The sequence below is a fragment of the Chinchilla lanigera genome, unplaced genomic scaffold (assembly GCF_000276665.1).
Source record: "Chinchilla lanigera isolate Chin_1 unplaced genomic scaffold, ChiLan1.0 scaffold00036, whole genome shotgun sequence".
In the NCBI taxonomy this organism is placed as follows: domain Eukaryota; kingdom Metazoa; phylum Chordata; class Mammalia; order Rodentia; family Chinchillidae; genus Chinchilla; species Chinchilla lanigera.
The window spans coordinates 18,179,806-18,201,650 of NW_004955437.1; the positions used below are offsets into that span (position 1 = coordinate 18,179,806).

The following is a 21,845-nucleotide window of genomic DNA, read 5'->3' on the forward strand; positions in this document are numbered from 1 at the left end:
GTTTGTGTATGTCTCCCAAAGGGTTTGAACCTGTATGCACTTAAAAAGTCGGGGTGTCAAGTGGATTATTTCAGCAGTGGGTCTACTTAAACATCTGGCGTATCTCATCTTCTTATAGCCTTCCAAGTGCACTGGAAGATGATCCACTCTAACCATATGCCTGCCCCTGCTTTCCCCTTTACCTCCTTCCCCATCCCCTCCAGCGCTCTCTGGCTGTTAGTCGCATAGCCCATCTCTCAAGTTCTGTCCTCTTTCCCATCCAGGATTGCAGATGAAGGGCCTGTGAGATCTCCATCCCCTGGGGAGTTTCAGGCACTGTCACCCTTATCTCCACTGAGTCCTGAGCCCCCTGGTGCTCCTGTATCGCAGTCCCTTCAGCCTGGGAGCCTTCGATCGCCCCCTGACAGTGAGGCTTACTATGGAGAGACAGACAGTGATGTTGATGGCTCTGCCACTCAGGAGAAGCCCCGCCGACCCCGCCGGCGAGGCCCTACAAGGCCCATACCTCCAGGAGCCCCACCGGATGAGGTCTACCTGTCTGACAGTCCTGCAGAGCCAGCACCTGCCATCCCTGGTCCTCCCAGCCAGGCTGACAGCCGTGTGAGCTCCCCATTGTGGGAGGAAGGGGCAGCCCTTCAGCCACCCCCAGCCGAGGCACTGCTGTTACCCCATGGTCCACTCCGGCCTGGCCCTCATCTTATCCCTATGGTGGGACCTGTTCCCCACCCAGTGGCAGAAGACCTTACTACTACCTACGCCCAGAAGGCCAAGCAAGCCAGTGAGTCCTGAATGCTTTTTTTTTACCTAGCCAGGATCTAAGCCCTAAATTTCTGCTTTCTTATCTACAATTTCTACCTACTTTATGTCTCTTGGATATAGTCTTTGAAACAAGTAGAGAACAGACATAAGTGGAAGGGAAAATAATTATTCTCATGGTGTCTATTATTTTTGCTATTTGAACCAGTGTAGCAAAAAGGTAGAAGTGGTTCAGTTCAACCCAAGAACAAGCTAGGTGTAGTGGCGCATGCCTATAATCCCAGCACTCGGGAGGCTGAGGCAGGAGGATTGTTGTGAGTTCGAGGCCAGCTTGGGCTACAAAGTGAGCTCAAGGCCAGCCTGAACTGCATAGCGAGACCCTGTCTCAAAAAGACCAAAATAAAGTAGAACCCAAGAACAGAGTAAGTGGGGAAGCTGGAAAAGGACCAGAATGGACAAAGAGTTTGGTGGTGGTTGCTGTTGTTCTGTTAGATGACAGGGTGGGGTGAGGGCAGAGGACAGACCCAGAGCATGGGAGTATGTGGAAACAGGACAAGGGTTTAGGGGCTCTTTGCGCTGTTAACTGAAGGCACAGTTTCAGAGCTATTACCTGAACTAACAAACTTACTTCAAAGCTTACAAGCATGTGTAAGTTTGGTTGGTATTCCTGGGCACTGGGAAGTTATGGGACGGTCATGAGATCCCTAGGAAATGGCAGGGGGAGGGATCTTCAGCGGCTCCTTATCTCAGGCAAGAATGTAGGCCTGGGCAGAAAAAGCCAGTTCCACTTATCTCTGGCTCTTTGCTATTTTTGATGTGAGCTATAGAACCAGATCTAAGAATGAAGTGTTTTCCTGTCCTGTTTCTTCAAAGCCCCGCCCACAAACACCTTTTTTGTCACCTCTGAAATCACAGGATTTCCCCCTAGTTTTCATTTTTCTCTCCTCCCTACCCTCATTCTGATAATGAGGGTCTCTAGGTTTAAACAGAGTTTAAGGACATGACAGTGTAGTGTCTGACATCTCTGAGCATGTCCAACATCCCACAAAGAAATTCCAGATACATACCCAGGATCCCATACTTAACCCCAGCTCTCATTCTGGGGGGTAATCAGGACCTCATGCTTACCAGGAAGGTGCCCAGTTTACATTTCTTATCCCCTCTTCTCCCTTCCCATCTCGATGGGTGAGATTGTGGTTAGTGGCTCACGGATATTTTTAGCCAAAGTAGACCTCATTGTCCAGTGGGGCAGGGTAGGGGGAAGGGGAGGCAGGTGCCCACGTCCATCATACCGGGACTTGTGGGGAAGCCGAGAGCAGGGAGGGGGCCAGGCTCCAAAAATAGCCCAGTGAGCTCATTCAGCTGCCAGCTCTGGGGACAAGACAAAGGGGCTTTAAAAGGCATGGGGGTGGCTCAAGCTGGTCCTGCTCCAGCCAACACTGCCTTCCTCGGCATGGAGGCCTTTGAGCCCATCAGCCAAGAGTCCCTCAGCCAAGCCAGCTGTGACAAAGCCTCAGATCCAGATCCTGAACCCCAAGACCCATTCTATGCAGGTACTACCTTTCCACATTCAAGAGTGTTTTGGGGTGTAGAAGGAAAAGGTTTAGAATGGAGGGTGATACCGCGATAATTGAGGAAGGGTGGACTTTGGGGAAGGTCATTCTCTCCTGTCCTCTTTGTTTTGCCTCCTATCCTCTTCTTCCATTTCTCAGGAGAGCTTGATGCTATGGCCACATGACAAAGGGGTTTGTGACCACACGAACTGTAGAAAACTCATAGGAAGAGTGTGTGTGAGAGAGAGGTGGGTGTACATTATGAATACATGAAGGCAGGCAAGTGCAAGTCTGTGGAAGGAGATATATGTGAATAAGAACTGTCTGTATATGTGTATAGCTGGGGTCAAGAAAGCTTCGAGAAAAATAGTTGTCCCAGTGGGCCTTAGTGCTGTGTTAAGTGCTAAATTTATTTATATTAGCTCACTTAATCCTTATAGCAACTCTTTGAGGTTGATGTTATCATCCTCATTTACAGATGAGGAAACTGAACTTCAATGAAGTGATGTAACTCTCCCAAGAACAAAAACCTGAACTGAACTCTGATTCCTGTGCCTATTCTCTCATCTACAGTACTGTTCTATGTTATGGGAGTTGGGATGAGAGGAATGAACCCTAAATAGAAAGGAGCTTGGTATCTCAAGTGGAAAGTAGATGGAATTTCAAGAATTTTTCAGGAGGAACTGGGACAGTGGACCAGAGATTATCCATGTCTAAGGCGGGGTCTTAGCAGCAGTGCAGCCTCTCCCATTTCCTGGCCCCACCTACCCAGGCTCTACAAAGCATGGGAAGCCCTGCCTTGGTTCTCTTCAGCACACAGCCCTTGCACGCCTATCTGGTAGTAGATGCCCGAGCTCTCTACCCAAAAGGCCTGGCAAACAGTGGGGTCAATGCTGAGCCCCAAAGAAACTCATCCTCATCTTGGGGGAAAGGAGATCGGCAACTTTGAGGTATCCTGAAGATTTGGAGGGTGGCCTTGGAGAGCAGCACCCTGACTTTTTTCACACCTTGGACCTGAGACTAACCCCAGCTGTGAGTAACAGGGGTGTGAAGCACAGAGGGGTTCCCTGGCAGTTGGAGGGCCAAGAACAACTCTAAAATTCTGACCAAACTCATAGTAACAGTGTCTCTGTGGGGGAACTCTGGAAAAAAAGCCATCTGGAGCATGCGTGTGTATACATGCGAATGACTCTATGTTTTCACGTGTGCACAAATAAGTATGTGTGTGTGAACTAAAGTATATGGGATAGAGATAGTAATTAATTTCATTTTTTGTTTAGATAAGTTCTTGCTATGTAGCCCAGGCTGGCCTGGAATTCACTGTGTAGCCCACGCTGGCCTTGAACTCCTGCTGGAATTATAGGCATGCACCACCGTGCCCAGCCATTGTTTGTTTGAGACGGGGTCTCACTTTGGAGTGTAGACTGACCTTGAACTCACTATGTAGCCCAGGTTGGCCTCAGCCTCCCAAGTGCTGGGATTACAGATGTGCACCACCAGGCCCAACTGGGATATACATTAATGAGAGAGAAAAGTACATTGGAGAAAGTCTGCCCAGCTAGCTTTCAGCAGCAGGCAACAAGATACTCTTGTTGACATGCGATGGAAGTTATTGCCATCGGTGTTTCTGATGTGGACCACATGATGGGGGTGGACTTGTAAATGAAGATCTTCACTGTTAAGAATCCTGTGTCTTGGTCATAGGGGTAACAGGTAGGAAGAGTGGATAAATCCCAAATGTTATGACAAACCTAACTGCGTCTCTATAGTAGAAAAGTGTCCCTTCTTTTCTCTCCCTGGTTTCCCTCCCTGATTTCCTTGCCTGCTGTGGAGAGTGACATCTCCCTCCTGTAGCCAGTCAGGTGTGGGAAGTGGGTAAGGAATGCTGGGGGGTAGGGGCGCAGATAAGGCCACATCTCTGGGAAGACAACAGAATGGAGGGGAGGGTAGAACTGTCAAAGCAGTGTCAGGGCAGCCAGGTGGACTCTGCCTTTCCTTTAACTGACCTTGGTTTCACCTTTCACCCTCCAGCCAGCCCTCAAATCAGAGGCCATCTCACAGGCAGGATATCCCACCGGCAAGGGACGCTGTGGGTCCCACCAGTGAAGTGATGGGGGGTGGGGACTGGCCCGGGTGGGGATGAAAGCTTTGGGGACCAGAATCAGAAGAGGCTGCAAGGCCCCACTGAGTAATCTACTTTCTGGCCTCCTCAGAATTGCAACGGGTGGAGAGCCTCCAAGAAAAGAGTGTGAAGGAAGCAAAGACCAAATGCAGGACCATCGCATCCCTGCTAACTGCAGCCCCCAACCCCCACTCCAAGGGGGTGCTGATGTTTAAGAAGCGGCGGCAGAGAGCTAAGAAGTACACTCTGGTGAGCTTCGGGGCTGCAGCTGGGACGGGCACTGAGGAGGAGGACGGTGTTCCCCCAACGAGTGAGTCCGAGCTGGACGAAGAGGCCTTCTCTGACGCACGCAGCCTCACCAATCAGTGCGACTGGGACAGCCCCTATCTGGACATGGAGCTGGCCAGGGTGGGCTCGGGCACAGGCGAGAGCCAGGGCGGGCAGCTGAGCGAGGTCTCCGGGAAAGGGGTCCAACTCTTCGAACAGCAGCGCCAGCGCGCAGCCTCCAGCACCCTGGAGTCGGCTCCGAGGGGCCAGGCAGCCGTGCTCAATGGTCAGGGTCTGCAGTCACCACCCCGGGCCCAAAGTGCTCCCCCGGAGGCGGCTGTGCTCCCACCCAGTCCTTTGCCGGCCCCCGTCACCAGCCCCAGACCCTTCCTCCCAGGTGGTGGCGCCCCTTCCCCAGCGCCGAGCATCTTCAACAGGTCGGCCAGGCCCTTTACACCGGGCTTACAAGGGCAGCGGCCAAGCACCACCTCGGTGATTTTCAGACCTCTCGCCCCCAAGAGGGCGAACGAGAGCCCGGGGAACCTCGGCCCCGCCCCACCCCCCTTCCTGTCCTCTCCGCCGGAGCCCACGCCCCCGCAGAGCTTCACCCCCGGGGGTTCCAGCCACGCGCCCTCCCCTGCTCCCCCCAGCACCCCACGGCCCTCGGGCCCTGTGACGGCCACCAGCTCCCTGTACATCCCAGCCCCTAGTCGACCCGTTACCCCGGGCGGGGCCCCGGAGCCCTCCGCCCCTCCTAGTGCAGCGGCCATGACCTCCACCGCCTCCATCTTTCTCTCGTCACCCCTGCGACCCTCTGCACGCCCGGAGGCGCCCGCGCCAGGCCCCGCGGCCCCCGACCCCGCCAGCGCTCGCGAGCAGCGCATCTCCGTGCCGGCCGCGCGCACGGGCATCCTGCAGGAGGCGCGGCGCCGCGGGACCAGGAAGCAGATGTTCCGCCAAGCGAAGGAGGAGCCGAAGAACTCGCCCAACCCCGAACTGCTGTCGCTGGTGCAGAACCTGGATGAAAAACCCCGGGCCGGGGCTGCTGAATCCGGCCCGGAGGAGGACGCTTTGAGCCTCGGGGCCGAGGCCTGCAATTTCATGCAGCCGCCGGGGGGCAGGAGTTACAAGACGCTGCCTCACGTGACGCCCAAGACCCCGCCTCCGATGGCGCCCAAGACCCCGCCCCCTATGACTCCTAAGACTCCGCCCCCAGTGGCTCCTAAGCCCGCGTCCAGAGGGCTCCTTGATGGGCTGGTGAATGGGGCGACCCCTTCGCCCGGAATCCCTGAGCCACCAAGGCTGCAGGGCAGGGGTGGGGAGCTGTTTGCCAAGCGGCAGAGCCGTGCCGACAGGTATGTGGTGGAAACCACACCAGGTCCTGGCCCTCGGCCCAGAAGTCCTTCTCCTACCCCCTCACTGCCCTCTTCATGGAAGTATTCGCCCAACATCCGTGCCCCGCCTCCAATTGCTTACAACCCACTGCTCTCACCCTTTTTCCCCCAGGCTGCCCGAACTCTCCCTACCAAGGCCCAACCCCAGGGGCCTCGAGCAGCCCCCAAGCAGGGCATCAAGGCTCTGGATTTCATGCGGCATCAACCCTACCAACTTAAAACTGCCATGTTCTGTTTTGACGAGGTTCCTCCAACTCCTGGCCCCACCCCTTCCGGGGCCCCCAAAACTGCCCGAGTCCAGGAGATCCGCCGATTTTCCACCCCGGCGCCCCAGCCCACTGCAGAGCCCCTGGCTCCCACTGTGCTGGCCCCCCGAGCAGCCACCTCCCTAGATGAACCCATCTGGAGGGCAGAGCTGGCCTCGGCCCCTGTCTCGAGCCCGGCTCCTCCTCAAGAGTCTCCCAGAGGCTTTGGGGCCACCCCCAGCTCCTGTGGTTTCCAGGTAGCCAGGCCCCGATTCTCAGCCACCAGAACAGGATTGCAGGCTCACGTGTGGAGGCCTGGGGCAGGGCACCGGTGAGCAGGGATGGGTCCCAGGACCAAGGAGAAATGGAGCGTCCAGTCTCCAAAGCTGCTTCTCCTGCCCTATCCTACCCCTGTCCCAGGCAGCTGAAGGCTAAAGTCCCTCCTGCCAGAGATAGTTTTGAAGTTAGTGTCTCATCTCCCAGCTTCCTGCTCACTCCCTAGCTCCCTGCTACTTTCCAACCAGTTGTCCCTACTTGGATATCTTGGTTCTCTTTATATTTTCTTGCCTTGATCTGTCTACATTTCCTGGCCTCTCTACCTGTATGCCTCTAAAAATCTCTTTACACTTGTGCTTTTCTCTATTGGCATTTTTTTTTTTTTTTCCTTTTTGAGACAAGATCTGCTACGCAGTTCAGGCTGTGCTTGAGCTCACTTTGTAGCCCAGGCTGGCCTCAAACTTGCAGCGATCCTCCTGCCTCAGCCTCCCGAGTGCTGGGAGTGCACCACCACGCCTGGCTTATGGGCCTTATTTTATTTTATTCTTTCTTTTTTTTTTTTGAGACAGGGTCTCACTATGCAGTTTAGGCTGGCCTCGAGTTCACTTTGTAGCCCAGGCTGGCCTCAAACTTGCAAAGATCCTCCTGCCTCAGCCTCCCGAGTGCTGGGATTACAGGCGTGAGCCACCATGCCCGGCTATTGGCCTTATCTTAATGTTCAGCAAGAAGCACACAGAGCAGAAGTAACCACTGGGAACTTAGGCTACAAGCTCACCACCAGAAAGACAGCAAAGAGACTGAGCTGACCCTTGTTTGCACCAACCCTCTCCGTACTCTTCACTCTGCTTTCCCAGGGTTAGCTGGCGTGTATCTGGGTGTGTATGTCTAGGGTATACGTGTGTGAGTGCAAGTATGAGCAAGTGTGTGTGATAGGATCTGATCTGGAAAGACATACTCCTCTGAGGCAAGAGTAATAGGTGTATAAATAAAGACCCCATCTGGGTCTCAACTTTCCACTGGTAGAAGGGTCAGATAGCCCCACATGGACCCTAGTGGGAGAAAGGGCTTCCCTGGAGAGAGTGTTTTAGAGAGCAGTGTGTAGCAGATACACAGAATCTTGGGAACGAATGGTGCATGGCAAGACTGAAGGACTGGGAGAGTTTGCATGGGCTGAGCTGTACCAGCTATACCAGCAACAGAGCTAAGAATTACTCAGATCCCCTGGGTTTCAGAAAGTTAGCACACAGAGCTCTGTGCTGAGCAACCCAATCTCAAGGATGTCAGGGGGAAAAAAAAGAAGAAAAGACAAAGAAAATTTCCCGTATTATGAGCCTAAAACAGAAAAGGAGGGGAAGAAAGGCTGTGTAAGGTGAGTGAGACAGAAAGCGAGAGTGGAGCGAACATGGGTGAAAGTGGTAGAGCGTGGGGGCTGGGGATTTAGCTCAGGGGCACAGCGCCTGCCTGGCAAGCGCAAGGTTGTGAGTTCGGTTCCCGGCACTGGAGAAAAACCAAAAAAAAAAAGCAAGTGGTGGAGCGTGGCGAGCGAGAGGCAGGGTCGGCAGAGTGAAGCTGGCTGACAACCAACTGTGTGAGAGGGGGACTGGGAGAAAATACGAGGGGCAAAAATACATTTGCCAGAGTTAAGGGGGTGACAGCGGGAGGGGAGCGGGAGGTGTGCTGAGTGTGAGGGAAGAGCTGGTGTCTGTGCTGCTTCCTGTGTGTCCATCCTCGTCTGTCTTCTGTACCTTGTCCTGGCTCCCTGGGAAAGGGCAGGGAAGCACCCGCAGCCAGGACCTTTCCAGGCCTACCCCACCCCTCAAAACGCTAGCTCTTGTTCCTTTTCAGCTTCAAGTCCTCGTTCTGGGTTCTAGAAGGGCATGGACTCGCTTTTCACCAAGACCATCGCCAGCCATGTTTGCTGTTTGATCTGGAAAGTGATTGTTTCCTGTGCATTTTGGGTGTGAGTCACAACTCTTTGGTTTGTGCACAAGAATAAACTTATGCCCTGTACCTTCCGTTGCTGTCATCTCTTCTAGTTTTATATCCAATCCTGATCTTCTCTGGGACTCTCAATCTCAGTCTCCATTCCCACCCTCCCATTTCCCACCTTTGCCCTTCATCCCCAACTACTTTGCTGTTTTCTACCAATTCCATCCTGCTTCAATAGCTATCTCCACCTCCACTGCTCCTAGTTGGGTTTTTGTTTTGGGTTTTTTTGTCTTTTTGAGACAGAGTCTCCTATGCAGTTCAGGCTGGTCTCGAGCTCACAATGATTCTCCTGCCTCCTGCCTCAGCCTCCCCAGTGCTGGGATTGCAAGCCTGTGCCACCACACCCGGTCCTCCTAGTTCTGTCTCCCTGCAGTCTCCTTCCAGATTCTGCCCCGTCTCCCTTCACTGCTCTGTACTTTCCAGGAAAGGCTTAGCTTACAGAACTGAGAGAAGTTGAAAGGCCTAATTCCTTTGCCATCAACACTGTCTAGTTCCCTGGAGGAAGCAACCGTGTTAAACACTCTTGAGAATTAAATGAATAGAAAGCAACGACTGGACGTGAGGGTGGAATGGAACAGGGAATAAAAGGTGAAGCCAGGTGTGGCTTCAAGTCTGTAATCCCAGAACTTGGGAGGCTGAGGCAGGAAGATCTGAAATTTGAGGGCAGCCTGGACTACACAGCAAGTTCAAGGTTGGCCTACACTACATAGTGAGACCCTTTCTTATTAAACTAATAAATAAGCTGGGCGTGTGGCGCATGCCTGAAATCCCAGCACTCGGGAGGCTGAGGCAGGAGGATCACTGCAAGTTTGATAGGAGCCTGGGCTACAAAATGAGCTCAAGCCCAGCCTGAATTGCATAGCGAGACCCTGTCTCAAAAAGACAAAAAACAAAAACAAAAAAACCCCAACTAATAAATAAGTAAATAAATAAAGGAAGGAAAGAGGGAAAAAAATAAAGAAAAGGAAAGAGAAAAAGGAATGTGGCCTGGGATATAGCTCAGCAGCACAGCGCCTGCCTGGCAAGCGCAGGGTCCTGTTTTCAATTCCTGGTACCAAAACAAAAACAAAAACAAACAAACAAAAAGAATGAAAAAAAAACGAAAGTTGGGTTGAAACTGACAGAGAACTTGTGACTTGCGTCTGCATCCAGGCAGCAAAAGGGGATCTAAACATTCACCTGCTGTTCTTAGACCTGCCAGATTCAAAGAGGAAAGAAAAGGGAGGTAGAATACTTGGACAGTCCAACTACGATTAGATTTGAGAAGGAAAGTGCCATTGCTTGAATTTGGCCAGCAGAGGGCAGATTTGTGCCAATGACCCGATGCTCCCAAGTACACAGTATCAGCATTCCAAAGGAGGGGCACAGACGCCGCTGGCTAAAACAGCCTGTCTTCACCCACTCGGTAATTACTGAGTAACAGGAAATCAGCTCTGAGCTTTTGGTTTCTGTTTTGTTTGCAACAGTGGTGGTGGAGGATTTTGAACCCCTCGCCTGAGCCTGAAAAGTCTAAGAGGGATGAAGGACACAGTCAGGAAGAGTGGCGTGAGCACAGAGGGTGTATTTGGGGAGCTTCTGGAGCCACTTTGGCGGCAGCTGCAACAAGGCGGTGAAGGCTGCAGCAGAGCCGCAGCAGCAGCTGGTTCCACAGCTTGCACCGAAGGTGGAAGAGGAAGCAGGATGTTACTGCAGCTACTGAGGAAGGGGCCGGGCAAATAAGCTTCTTTCAAGGGGGCTCTCAAGCTTGTGCACCTTCCTGGAGGCACTTTTTGTTTTGTTTGTTTTTTTTCATCAGATTCATTTATTTATCTTCTTTCTTTCTTTTGTCTTTTTGAGACAGGATCTTACTATGCAGTTCTGACTGGTCTTGAACTCACTTATGTAGCTCAGGTTGGCCTCGAACTTGCAACAGTCTTCCTGCCTCAGCCTCCCAAGAGTTGGATTTACAGGTGTGAGCCACCACGCCCAGCCTTCATTTATTTATGTTATGTCTTTTTTTTTTTTTTTGTCTTTTTGAGACAGGGTCTCGCTATGCAGTTCAGGCTGGCCATGAGCTCACTTTGTAGCCCAGGCTGGTCTCAAACTCTCAAAGATCCTCCTGCCTCAGTCTCCTGAGTGCTGGGATTATAAGCATGTGCCATGACACCTGACTACAAATCTTATAAATTTAAGTTTTTTTGTTCTTTTGAGACAGTCTCCCTATGTAGTTCAGGCTGGCCTTGAGTTTGCAATGATTCTCCTGCCTCAGCCTCCTTAGTACTGGGATTACACAAGTGTGTCACGATGCCTGGCTTTCAGAGGCTCCTTTGGAACAACATAAATGGGATAACGCAGATCTATGGGGTGTGTGTTCCTGTTGAAGGGGATTCCAGCTAGGATCCCTGGAAAACAAGGCCCTGGTGGGTCAGAAGACAACATGAGCTTCTCAGGGAGATAGCAACATCTGTCACACAAAGCAGGCTGAACTGAGCACCCAGGCAACAAAAGGGGACTAAAGGGCAGATCTAAACGTTTCCCTGTTGTTTTTAGAACTGCCAGAATTGACCAGGAAAGAAAAGAGAGGTAGAGTAATTGGTCAAGTCTTCCCTGACAGCATCTCTCATTACACTGGGTTTGTTACTTTGTCCTTTGTTCTGCCAAGATCTGTCTCTCCCAGGGAGACCAATCCATCAGGAACTTTAAAAGAGCAGCTCCATTGTAAAGACTTCCGTCCCATCCTCAAACATAAAGCCTTAATCCCTCCCACCCCAAGTACACACACCCACAGGTCCCTCCAGCTCCAGCCCAGAGTGGTTGTGAGTGGTCCCTGGGTCATGTTCCTGCCTTCTCCCACTCTGAATTCCTACACCACTTGCTGCCTGTCTCCTTTCTCTCTGGTCTTCGATTTCTCTTTGAATGCTTTCCTGGATCTGACCGTAGGAAGGGGACCCCGGGACAGGCCGACCCCTGGCTCATACAACTCAGTGGGAGAATCCCAAAGGCCTCTCTCCCCTTGCTGAGCCTCTGGGCAAGGAGGGCGGGGTCTTGGTTCCAGGGTCTCAGTACCCCCTTTGCCATTTGAGCTGCTTATGCTCATCATCTCTATTAATAACCACACTCCCTCCCCCACTGCCAGTGCTGCCCCCACGCTGCCCAGCTCGGGTTCTCTGGTCACAGCAGCTCGGTCCTCCAGAGCTGCTGGACCCCAGGGAGAGCTGACCACCAACTGAGCAGCCGGTAAGTGTGCAGCACGCTGGCTCAAGGGCCCGGAGCCCATGCGGGCGACTCGTGTCTGCAATGTAATTCTTGATCCTGGGGAGTGGACCCCCTCCTAATCTATACTCAGCTCCCCGCGTCCAGTTCAGGGGGGGTCACAGATCAGAGGGAGAGGCTCAGGGAGTTGGGGGAATGGAGATGTTGGGGCGGAAGCTGACAGGTGGGAAAGGGTCTGAGACCCCAGTAGAGTTGCAGATGTGTTTGCAAGACAGGACTCAGCAGAAGACAGCCGTCTCGACGCGCCAGCTTCGTTAAGGGGGGGCCGGGATCTGTATCTTTCCCCAGCTTGCCCCGTCCACAGTCAGACCTTATGACTGGATTCCCACCTCCCTCGATCCCCTACAGCTATGAGTTTGCTGAACTGGCCTGAGTTAGTTACCTCCTGGAATCCCCTCTCTACTCCAGCTCTGGCGTCTGGGATGGAAGTGACTGAAGGAGCAGGGAGCATGGCTGTGACCTCCCAGGCCACCTTCCAGCTGGCCCAATGGAGGAACAACAACCTCTCATTCCTATGGAGAATGTTTTTGGCAGAGTCTCTCAAGCCTGGCAGAACATCTCTCTGCCCCCTCGGGCCGTGGGGGCAGATTGGGGAGAGACCAGAGTCTCATAGCCCCAGTCTGGTATCTCAATACAAATAAAAACTTCAAACCCTGCGAACCCCTTGTCTGCCTGCAAGGCCGTTGTCACCCCCAGCGATGCCCTAACCCTGCACAGGCTCTGTGCAAAGCAGCCCACAGGAGGTTGGTAGAAGGTAGGAACGGGGGGTGCAGCTAGTTTTCCTGCTTTGTGTCTCAAGAAAACAAGCCCTAAAGCAGCGGGCTTTTCACCTTTTGGGGGAATACATATTTCTTTGAAGATCTCATGAAATTATATCATCTGAACCCCTTTAGACTATGTTAAGAAGGACTGTTCTATTGCAGGTGGGTGTGGAATCCCAGGCAAGAGGATTTCTAAATTTAAGGCCAGTCTGGGCTACATCATGAGTCCAAGGCCAGACTGACATAGCAAGTCCTTGTCTCAAAAACAAACAAAAAACTGGGCATGGTGGTGCACGCCTGTAGTTCCAGCACTTGGGAGGCTGAGGCAGGAGGATTGCCCGAGTTCAAAGCCAGCCTGGGGCCGGGGATATAACTCAGCAGCATAAGTGCCTGCCTGGCAAGTACAAGGTCTTGAGTTCAATTTCCAGTACCAAAAAAAAAAAAAAGCCAGCCATTGGGCTACATAGTGAATTCAAGGCTAACCTGGAATACATAACAAGACCCTATTTCAATAATAATAATAATAATTATTATTATTGTTATTATAAATAAAACTGCCCTATTGCATACACTCCTTCCAGTCTCTGCCCACCTCAGCTCCCCCTTGCTACCCCTTCTACCTTGTTACCCCATCTAGGCTGAATCCACCTCCACAATGCCGCTCTCAGGAACCCCGGCCCCCAATAAGAAGAGGAAATCCAGCAAGCTGATTATGGAGCTCACTGGAGGTATGGCGAGTGTGTAACTGCCTAATGTGGGACTTTACACTGAGAGCACCCCTGACCCAAGAGTCTCAAAAATAATATAAGGCTGTATATGTTTTAGGGTAAACAGGAATTCCAGTGGTAGGGGGTCAGAGGTCGGCAGTGAGGAGGAGAGGGAAAACGGGCAGGAAGAAAGGCAGAAAGAATTTGACACTGTCTCCTCCCCCCTCTACCCTTTCCACCTTGTAATCTGAGAAAGATCCTCCCATATTGCCCAGCACAGGGCCAGGACCACAGAACGCAGAGTCAGGGAGGTATGTTTGAGGAACATGGGTACGGACTAAGGTCTCATAACACGTTTAATTGCTGAGCCAGGCGTGGTGGCGCACTCCTGTAATCCCAGCACTCGGGAGGCTGAGGCAGGAGGATCCTTGCAAGTTCAAGACCAGCCTGGACTACAAAGTGAGCTCAAGGCCAGCCTGTCTCAAAAAGAAACAAACAAACAAACAAAAAACATGTTTAATTGCCTTATTTCTTTCCCCAGACCTTGGGAACTTGGATAAGTACTTAAAATGGAAAATTGCACATGTATGTTTCCAGCGGCAGACGAAACAGCACATATGTAGACAGCTCGCCACATACCTAGAGGCTTTTTGGAGCCAGAGTTTGCTGAGAAAAACAGGGAAAGGAGTTAAAACAGGAGTCTGTACTTAGAGCGACCAGCCCCACAAGGAATTGGTCTGTTAACTTTCCCCCATTCCAGTTTCTCCAGCGGCCCCCATCTAGGATGGTCCTTTCTGCCCTTTGCTCTTGGCCCTTTGATGTTCAGCTCTCATTATAGCATCCCCACAGCGTCTGCCCTGCACCCAAGTCCCCATGCCTTCTCTGCATCCCCAAAGCAGGAGACCAAAATCTCTCACGAACGAGGCCAACCTTGGTCAGACATCACGGACACCATTTAGGCTCCTCTAAATGACCTCTATCAGGACACACAGCTGTGGGTGGGATCTGCATTCTGAGCCCAGAAAACCCCCATGTCCTCTCTCTCTTCCTTCGGACCTCCCTGGAAGGTGGACAGGAGAGCTCGGGCCTGAACCTGGGGAAGAAGATCAGTGTCCCAAGGGATGTGATGTTGGAGGAGCTGTCACTGCTTACCAACCGGGGCTCCAAGATGTTCAAATTGCGGCAGTTGCGGGTGGAGAAGTTTATCTATGAGAACCACCCTGATGTTTTTTCTGACAGCTCTATGGTGAGTTTGGAACTGAACCACTCCCTCAAAGCCTAGTGCCTTTTCTGGTAGCTTTTTAGTGGGCCTTCACCCTCTAAAATACCATCAACATCCTGTCCCTGAAGGCTTATAAACTCACTAAGTCTCCAGATTTATTGAGGCCCCAGCAGCTCTGGGGTGAGGTACAGCCCATCTCTGAAACTCAGTCTCCAGTTTAGAACCAGTGAATGGGCGGGGTGTACCACACCCTTAGGGAGAAAATTCCTTTCTAGTATGGGTAAGTGTTAAAATAGGGCTGCCAGATAAAACACAAAACGCCCAGTCCTGAATTTTGAAGTTAACATACATGATGAATAAATTTTTTTCGTAAAGTGTGTCTCTTGCAATATTTAGGATATAAAAATAAAATAAGATTAAAAAATACAGGATATGGGGGTAGGGCTGTAGTTAGCTCAGTATTAGGGCACATGCTCAGTGTTCGTGAGGTGCTGGGTTCAAAAACAAAACAAAACAAAACAGAGCCAGGCATGGTGGCACACGCCTGTAATCCCAGCACTCGGGAGGCTGAGGCAGGAGGATCGGTGCTAGTTTAAGGGCAGCCTGGGCTACAGAGTGAGCTTAGGGCCAGCCTGAAGTGCATAGCGAGACCCTGTCTCAAAAAAAAAAAAAAAAAAACCCGAACAGGATATCCAGTTAAATTTGACCTTCAAATTCAGACAATGAATACTGTTTTCTTTATGTTTCCTGTGACATTTGGAAGGAACATCAAAGCAAAAACACATGATGCCCACTTCACATTGAATTTCATAGGCACAATAAATAATTTCTTAGTATAATCATACTCTAGGTAATGATGTAGGGCATATTTATACTAAAAATGTATTTGTTATGCGTTTGAACTTTTTTTGGTACTGGGAATCAAACTGTGCCACTGAGCTATACCCCTGGCCCCATTTGAACTTCATATTTAAGTGGTGTCCTATAGTTTTACTTGGTATATCTAATAATCTTAAATGGGGCATAATGGCACATGTATATAATCCCAGCATTTTAGGAGGCTGAGGCAGGAGGATGGCAATTTCGAGGCCAGCCTGGGCAACTTAGCAAGACCAGGTCTCAAAATAAGATAAAACGGGGGGCGTTGGGGATATAGCTTAGCAGCAAAAGCACCTGCCTGGCAAGTGCAAGGTCCTGAGTTCGATTCCCGGTACAAAAATGAAATAAAATAAATAAAAAGGGGTAGGGATGTAGCTCAGTGGTAGAGTGCTTGCCCAGCATGTGAGATCCTAGGTTCAATCACAAGTACTACAAAAACCAAAGGAAAAAATAAAACAAGCAACAACAACAACAAAAACTCTGGCAACCCTAGAGTTGTTGTTATAGCCATATGCTTCTTGAGTCATTCTCTTATTTAAAGAGTCAGTCTCTTCCCTAAGGATCCCAGATGTGGCAACTGAAATTATCCTTCTTCAAGATGAACAATTTCTGGTTAACCTCCTCTCCTAAGAAAGCAAAATGGAGACTGGAGAGGAGCCAGGCACAGGATGTGATAGCTGAGGAGGAAGAAGACCTTCTCCATTTCCTTTCTGCCTCCTCCACCTTCCCTGGATGGCTGGGGGACAGTGGAAGGAGATGCCTAAGGGGATGGGGCCAGGACAGAACTGTCCGTCATTGGCCCTTGTGTAGGGGCCGAGCTAAAGTGCTAAGCTGGTCAGATCTAACTTTAGGAGGCTGAAAGCCCTTCTCTCTGCTGGGTCTGGTTACACTGGGTGGGGCATGGAGGTATACATGGTAAGGTGGCCAGAAGAGCCTCCTCAAGGAGTTGGGGGGGTTATTTTTAGGCTTTGGGGCTGAATCCAGTGCTGTCCTTTTGCCCCTCCCCCCACCTGCTACAGTTTCACTCTCCGGAAGTCCAGTAGATACCAGCAGGAAAGAAAGGAGACTTCTGGACAAGATGGGGAAAGGTAGTTCCTCAAATGCAGTCGGGGCTCTTCTTGGCAACTCTGCCCTCCCAAATTCTAGTTGTGCAGAAGTCTTGGTCTTTTTTTTTTGCCTTAGTAAGGATGGGAAAGAGGAGTGGAGAAAGTGCTACCCAAACCTAAGGTGAAACTAGGGACACTGAGCCAACAGGGGTTCTGCCTCTTAACGAGAGTTCGAGTCCTCTCAGCCAGGCTGTGTGTAATGCTGGGGTGATCTCAGAGGACCCCGGGTGCTGGGGTTGCCCACTCTGACCGCCTCTTCTTTTGCTATGTGCACCTCTCTCTTCCTGTGTTTTCCGCTGATTGCTAACATTTTCCTCTATTTGTCCTTTTTTTACAGGATCACTTCCAGAAGTTCCTTCCCACAGTGGGGGGACAGCTGGGCACAGCTGGTCAGGGATTTTCCTATAGCAGGGGCAGCGGCGGAGGCCAGGGAGTGGGCAGTGGCTCTGCTGGACAGTATGGCTCTGCTGGACAGTATGGCTCTGGCCATCATCATCATCATCAGGGCTCTGGGTCTGGAGCTGGGGGTGCAGGCGGTCCTGGGGGCCAGGCTGGCGGAGGAGGAGCTACTGGCACGGCAGGAGTTGGCGAGGCAGGATCAGGCAAGTACTCTCATCCAAAAATAACGTGTCTGATCCCTAGGGCAAAGACGTCTCTAGGAATATTGCCTAGGCTGAGTGTGGGCGGCAGAAGTGAGCTAGCTTGAACCTAGGAGGTATCCAGGATAGAGAGATGTGTCTGCTCCTCTCCCAAGCCTTGTCTGCAAGCCTTCTGGCTTTTCAGATTCAATCACAGAGCTGACGCTAGGCTGTCATTACACTGCAAACTTTACATAATTACCAAGATATTATACTTTTGGTGTCTGGCTTTAGCAATTTCCCTAGTGCGAGGATGTGGGACTAATTTTCATTGGTTACTAAATGAACTGCTATTGTTTGACTTACTTTTCTCTCTCTTGACGACCAGGAGACCAGGCAGGTGGAGAAGGAAAACATGTTACTGTGTTCAAGACCTATATTTCCCCATGGGAGCGGGCCATGGGAGTTGACTCCCAACAAAAAGTGGAACTCGGCATTGACCTGCTGGCCTATGGGGCCAAAGCAGAACTCCCCAAATACAAGTCCTTTAACAGGTAGGGTGGTGGGGAAGGGTCCAGATGCATTCCGGTGTGTGGCATGGGACTGCAGTTCAAATGTTTCAGAAGAGGACTGAGAGGGAAGGCAGGAATATAGGTGCCCTAGTGGAAAACTTTTGTTCCTTCAACTCTAGCTCATCTTCATCATAGTAATGTGATGGAGGAAAAATTTGCTGGGAGGATTTAAACACTGGTTCATAGGCCATTTGTTCGCCGGTAGGTGTAGGAAAGTCACCCTACCTCTGAACTTTGGTCACTTTGAATGTAAAATAGGAATTAATGATCACATGGCTGAAGGCCTCTTGGGGCTCCCTTCCATTCCAGGTGAGGATGTCATTATATTCCTGTGCTATGATTCTGTTCCTTTCTGGGTTTTTTGGGGCGAAGTACCAGGAATCGAACTCAGGACTTTAGGCAGGCAGGCACTGCGCCACTGAGCTAAATCCCTGGCCCTGATTCTATTTCTTTGCTGGTTCTTTGCTGTAATAAGACTGTAAATATCTATTCTTTTTTTTTCTTTTTTTTCTTTTTTTGCAGTACTGGGGCTTGAACTCACAACCTTGTGCTTGCCAGGCAGGCGCTTATGCCACTGAGCTATATCCCCAGCCCAATATCTATTCTTTTGGAATTACGCTTCTCTAGATCTTGGTGATCTATGTAAGAGCAGAATTCGAAAGGCCCAGAGAAGTGTTTTTGTATTTTGGCATTAATTCCTTCAGAAGGCATCCATCAGAAGGAGTTGGGGAGGGGTCTCTGTATTGTAATTTATGGTGACCTCCGACCTTTGGGTCTACAGTGTTTGGGTCACAACTCCCCAAGAGATTCTCCATTTAGTGCGCTCTAGACTTCTTTTTTCACTATTAACTTGGTGGAAACAATCAAGCTGAGAAGAGGACAGAAGGTATCAAGTGAGAAGAAGGTGCCAGGGATATAGTTCAGTGGCACAGGTGCTTGCCTGGCAAGTGCAAGGTCCTGAGTTTGATTCCCGGTACAAACAACAACAACAACAACAACAAAAAATAAGTGAGAAGAAGAAGAAGGAGTGTAGAAACAATCTTAATTTATGGACCTTTCCTTACTCCAACCAGGGTAACATGTCCACAAGGTTCTATTTCTTTTCTTCTGCTTATTAATTGAATAATATGTCCCCTTCTCAGGACGGCAATGCCCTACGGTGGATATGAGAAGGCCTCCAAACGCATGACCTTCCAGATGCCAAAGATTGACCTGGGACCCCTGCTGAGTGAACCCCTGGTCCTCTACAACCAGAACCTCTCCAACAGGCCTTCTTTCAATCGAACCCCTATTCCGTGGCTGAGCTCCGGGGAGCCGGTAGACTACAACGTGGATATCGGCATCCCCTTGGATGGAGAAACAGAGGAGCTCTGAAGTGTTTCCTCTTCTAGTTCGCATCGTGTTTCTCCCTCTGGTTCCAGTGTGGAGAGGGAGTGCTGAGCAGGATGCCCCCACCTTGGTCCTGTATCTTTGTGGGAATAGAGGGAAACAGGAGGGAGAGACCTGCCTTTCTGTCCTTTACCCCAAGCCCCGCTCCAAGCACCCTTCTTCACCAGCTCAGAGCTGCCCTTCTATTTGCTCCATGTGGAGTTTGCTCTGCCACCAGTAACAGTCAATAAACTTAAGGAAATGAACTCATTCTTTTCTGGTATCTGAGGGCAGAAGAAAGCTAAAGCTGAAGCTAACAATGCAGAAAGACTAGTTAAAGCTGAGTGCTAAACATGCATTAGACTCCAGACATGATCTCCGGTTGCTTACGTTCCCATACCCACAAACTCACATTCATAGATATATACAAAGACAAACATAATCATACATAAGCATATGTGCTCGTCCACATGTGGGCAAAGCTGAGGTGCCACTGGTGTTAGCTCTTTCTACGTAGCCAATTAGAAGCTGCAACACAAACCAGGAAAAGAGAAGTGGGATTCTAGGGAAGCAGTGAGGGTTGCTTTGATTGTCACATAAAAAGAGGGTAATGTGTCTGAACCCTAGGGAAAGATGTCTCTAGGAATATTGCCTAGTTTCCAGAGGACACCAGACTGGGCTTAAGAATATATGTCAATGGTTACAGATTCCCAAAGGGATCAAATAGACTAGGGTACCATGAGGAATCCAGAAGGGAGTAGGAGAAACAGCTACAGGTACATGCCTGGCTCTGTGTGATCACAGCAATGGTTATAGGAGCACTGCAGTGATGCCCAGAAAGCACTGATTGGAGAGAAGCCATAAGAACTCAATGGAAATGAGTAGCAGTATTTTTAAAGGTTGATTTTAAGCCTTAGGTCGCTCCTAGAGCCCCAGACTTACTCCAATGTCCCACAAAGTAAGGATGACACAGACCAGGAAGAATAATGAGATGACAATAGGATCTGCGAAAATAACTTTTTTTCTTTAGATATCTGCTTATTTTTGTAGTGCTAGGGATCATACTTGGTACCCTATGCATGTCAGGCATGTGATCTACCACTGAGCTATATCCCCAGTCCTGGGAAAAGGAGAACTGATTGAATTCAGTCAGTTCCATGATCCACGAACAGGTTAAGTTGCCAGACTTCACATTACACATCATATTTTAGTGACCTTGGTCATGTGACATTTACCCTGGTCACTTCATTTGCAACCTAAAGAATGAACTGTGGGAAACTCATAGCTCTGCTAAACTTATACACAAAAGTCTATGTCCATATTCCTAAGGATTTCCCCCCAACCAGATCCTAAAACAAAGATTTGAATGCAAATAATTAATTTGGAAGTTGTCCCAGAAATCCAAGCACAGGAGTGAGAGGAAAGGCTATAAAGAGTGATTTTACCAATTGGGGCTGAATCCCACTGGGAAATCTCAAAGAACAATGCTATTCAGACTGGTCCATGGACTGGCAGCATCAGAGTCTCCCAGGAGCTTGGTTAGAAATGCAAACTCTTGGGCCCCAGAGTCTGTAGCTTAGTACTCCCTCCAGGTGATCTTTATATGCTAGAAAATTGAGAAATGCTACAGCAGAACATACTGCAAAGCTGCCCCACTCATGCGTGAGGGACATCAGAAACTGGAATATTTAGCCACCAAATTTCATTTTTCATGGTTGTCAATGCTAACTTCACAGATACTTCCAGATGAAGAGACAGTAGTGTATAATCAAAAGTCCAAAAATATGAAATGGAAAATTCTAGAAATAATACCTAAGTTTTAAATTGTACATTGTTCTGAGCAGCATGAGGAAATCTCATGCTATCCTGCTCTGTCTCACCTGGGATATGTGAGTCCAAGGCCAGCCTGGGTAACAGTGAGTTCAAGGCCGGCCTAAAATACATAGCAAGACCCTGTCTCAAAACAAAATAAAAACAAAAAAGTAAAGCAGTGCTATGTTCAAGAGGCCCCTGCCTGGGCGTGGTGGTGCACACCTGCAATCCCAGCACTTGGAAGGGTGAGGCAGGAGGGTCACTGTAGGTTTGAGCCAACCAGGGCTACACAGTGAGTCCAAGGTCAACCTGAGCTCCATAGCAAGAACCTGGCTCAAAAAATAAAGAAAAGAAGCAGCTTTTATTTTACTTAACAGTGGCCTAGGAATATAATAGTAATGATGCTAGCAATTTTATTACAGTTTGTTATTATAATTGTTCTCTTTGTAGTTATTATTCTCTGTGCCTAATTTATAGATTAATCTTTATTTTTTTTTTCAGTGCTGGTAATCAAACTGAGTGCTCTATCATTGAGCTATACCACCAGCCCTATATTTAAAGTTAACTTAGGTATGGATGTGTAGGAGAAAGCATAGCACATATAGGGTTTTGGCTGGGCATGATGCAGTACACCTGCAAATCTAGTACTCTAGGAGGCTCAAGGAGAAAGATGGCAAGTTCAAATCCAGACAGGGTGATTTGGTGAAACCTTGTGTCTCTCTTTTTTTTTTTTTTCTGGTACTGGGAATCGAACTCAGGACCTTGAGCTTGCCAGGTTGGTGCTGTGCCTGTGCCGCTGAGCTATATCCCCGGCCTTCCTTTGTTTTTTTGAGATAGGCTCTCATCATGTAGCTCAGGTTGGCTTTGGACTCACTATGTTACCCAGGCTGGCCTCAAACTCTGAATGATCCTCCTGGCTCAGCCTTCTGAGTGCTGGGATTACAGCCATGTGTCACCATGCTCGGCCAACTAGGGTTTTGTTTTTT

The 21,845-nt window shown here is 49.9% G+C and overlaps 2 protein-coding genes across 3 annotated transcripts in view; both read left to right on the plus strand.

Annotated features, from left to right (window-relative positions):
- Synpo2l (synaptopodin 2-like) overlaps positions 1–6,967 on the plus strand; it is an 8,906-nt gene extending 1,939 nt beyond the window's left edge. The window contains exons 3-4 of one of the 2 annotated variants that reach the window (XM_005389968.2): positions 264–778; positions 4,523–6,967. In XM_005389968.2, coding sequence (XP_005390025.1) covers positions 264–778; positions 4,523–6,672 — 2,665 coding nt within the window. In that variant the 3' untranslated portion in view covers positions 6,673–6,967. Of the gene's footprint in view, positions 1–263; positions 779–1,171; positions 2,310–4,522 lie in introns of those variants that run through there. The other variant, XM_005389969.2, reaches the window with a different exon arrangement.
- Positions 6,968–11,708: 4,741 nt separating this feature from the next.
- On the plus strand, positions 11,709–19,317 carry Myoz1 (myozenin 1). The gene is made up of 6 exons (XM_005389970.2): positions 11,709–11,818; positions 13,253–13,343; positions 14,390–14,568; positions 16,867–17,131; positions 17,496–17,661; positions 18,822–19,317. The coding sequence occupies exons 2-6, from the start codon at positions 13,271–13,273 to the stop codon at positions 19,051–19,053; spliced, it is 915 nt and encodes a 304-aa protein (XP_005390027.1). The 5' UTR covers positions 11,709–11,818; positions 13,253–13,270; the 3' UTR covers positions 19,054–19,317.
- The last annotated feature ends 2,528 nt before the right edge of the window (positions 19,318–21,845 follow it).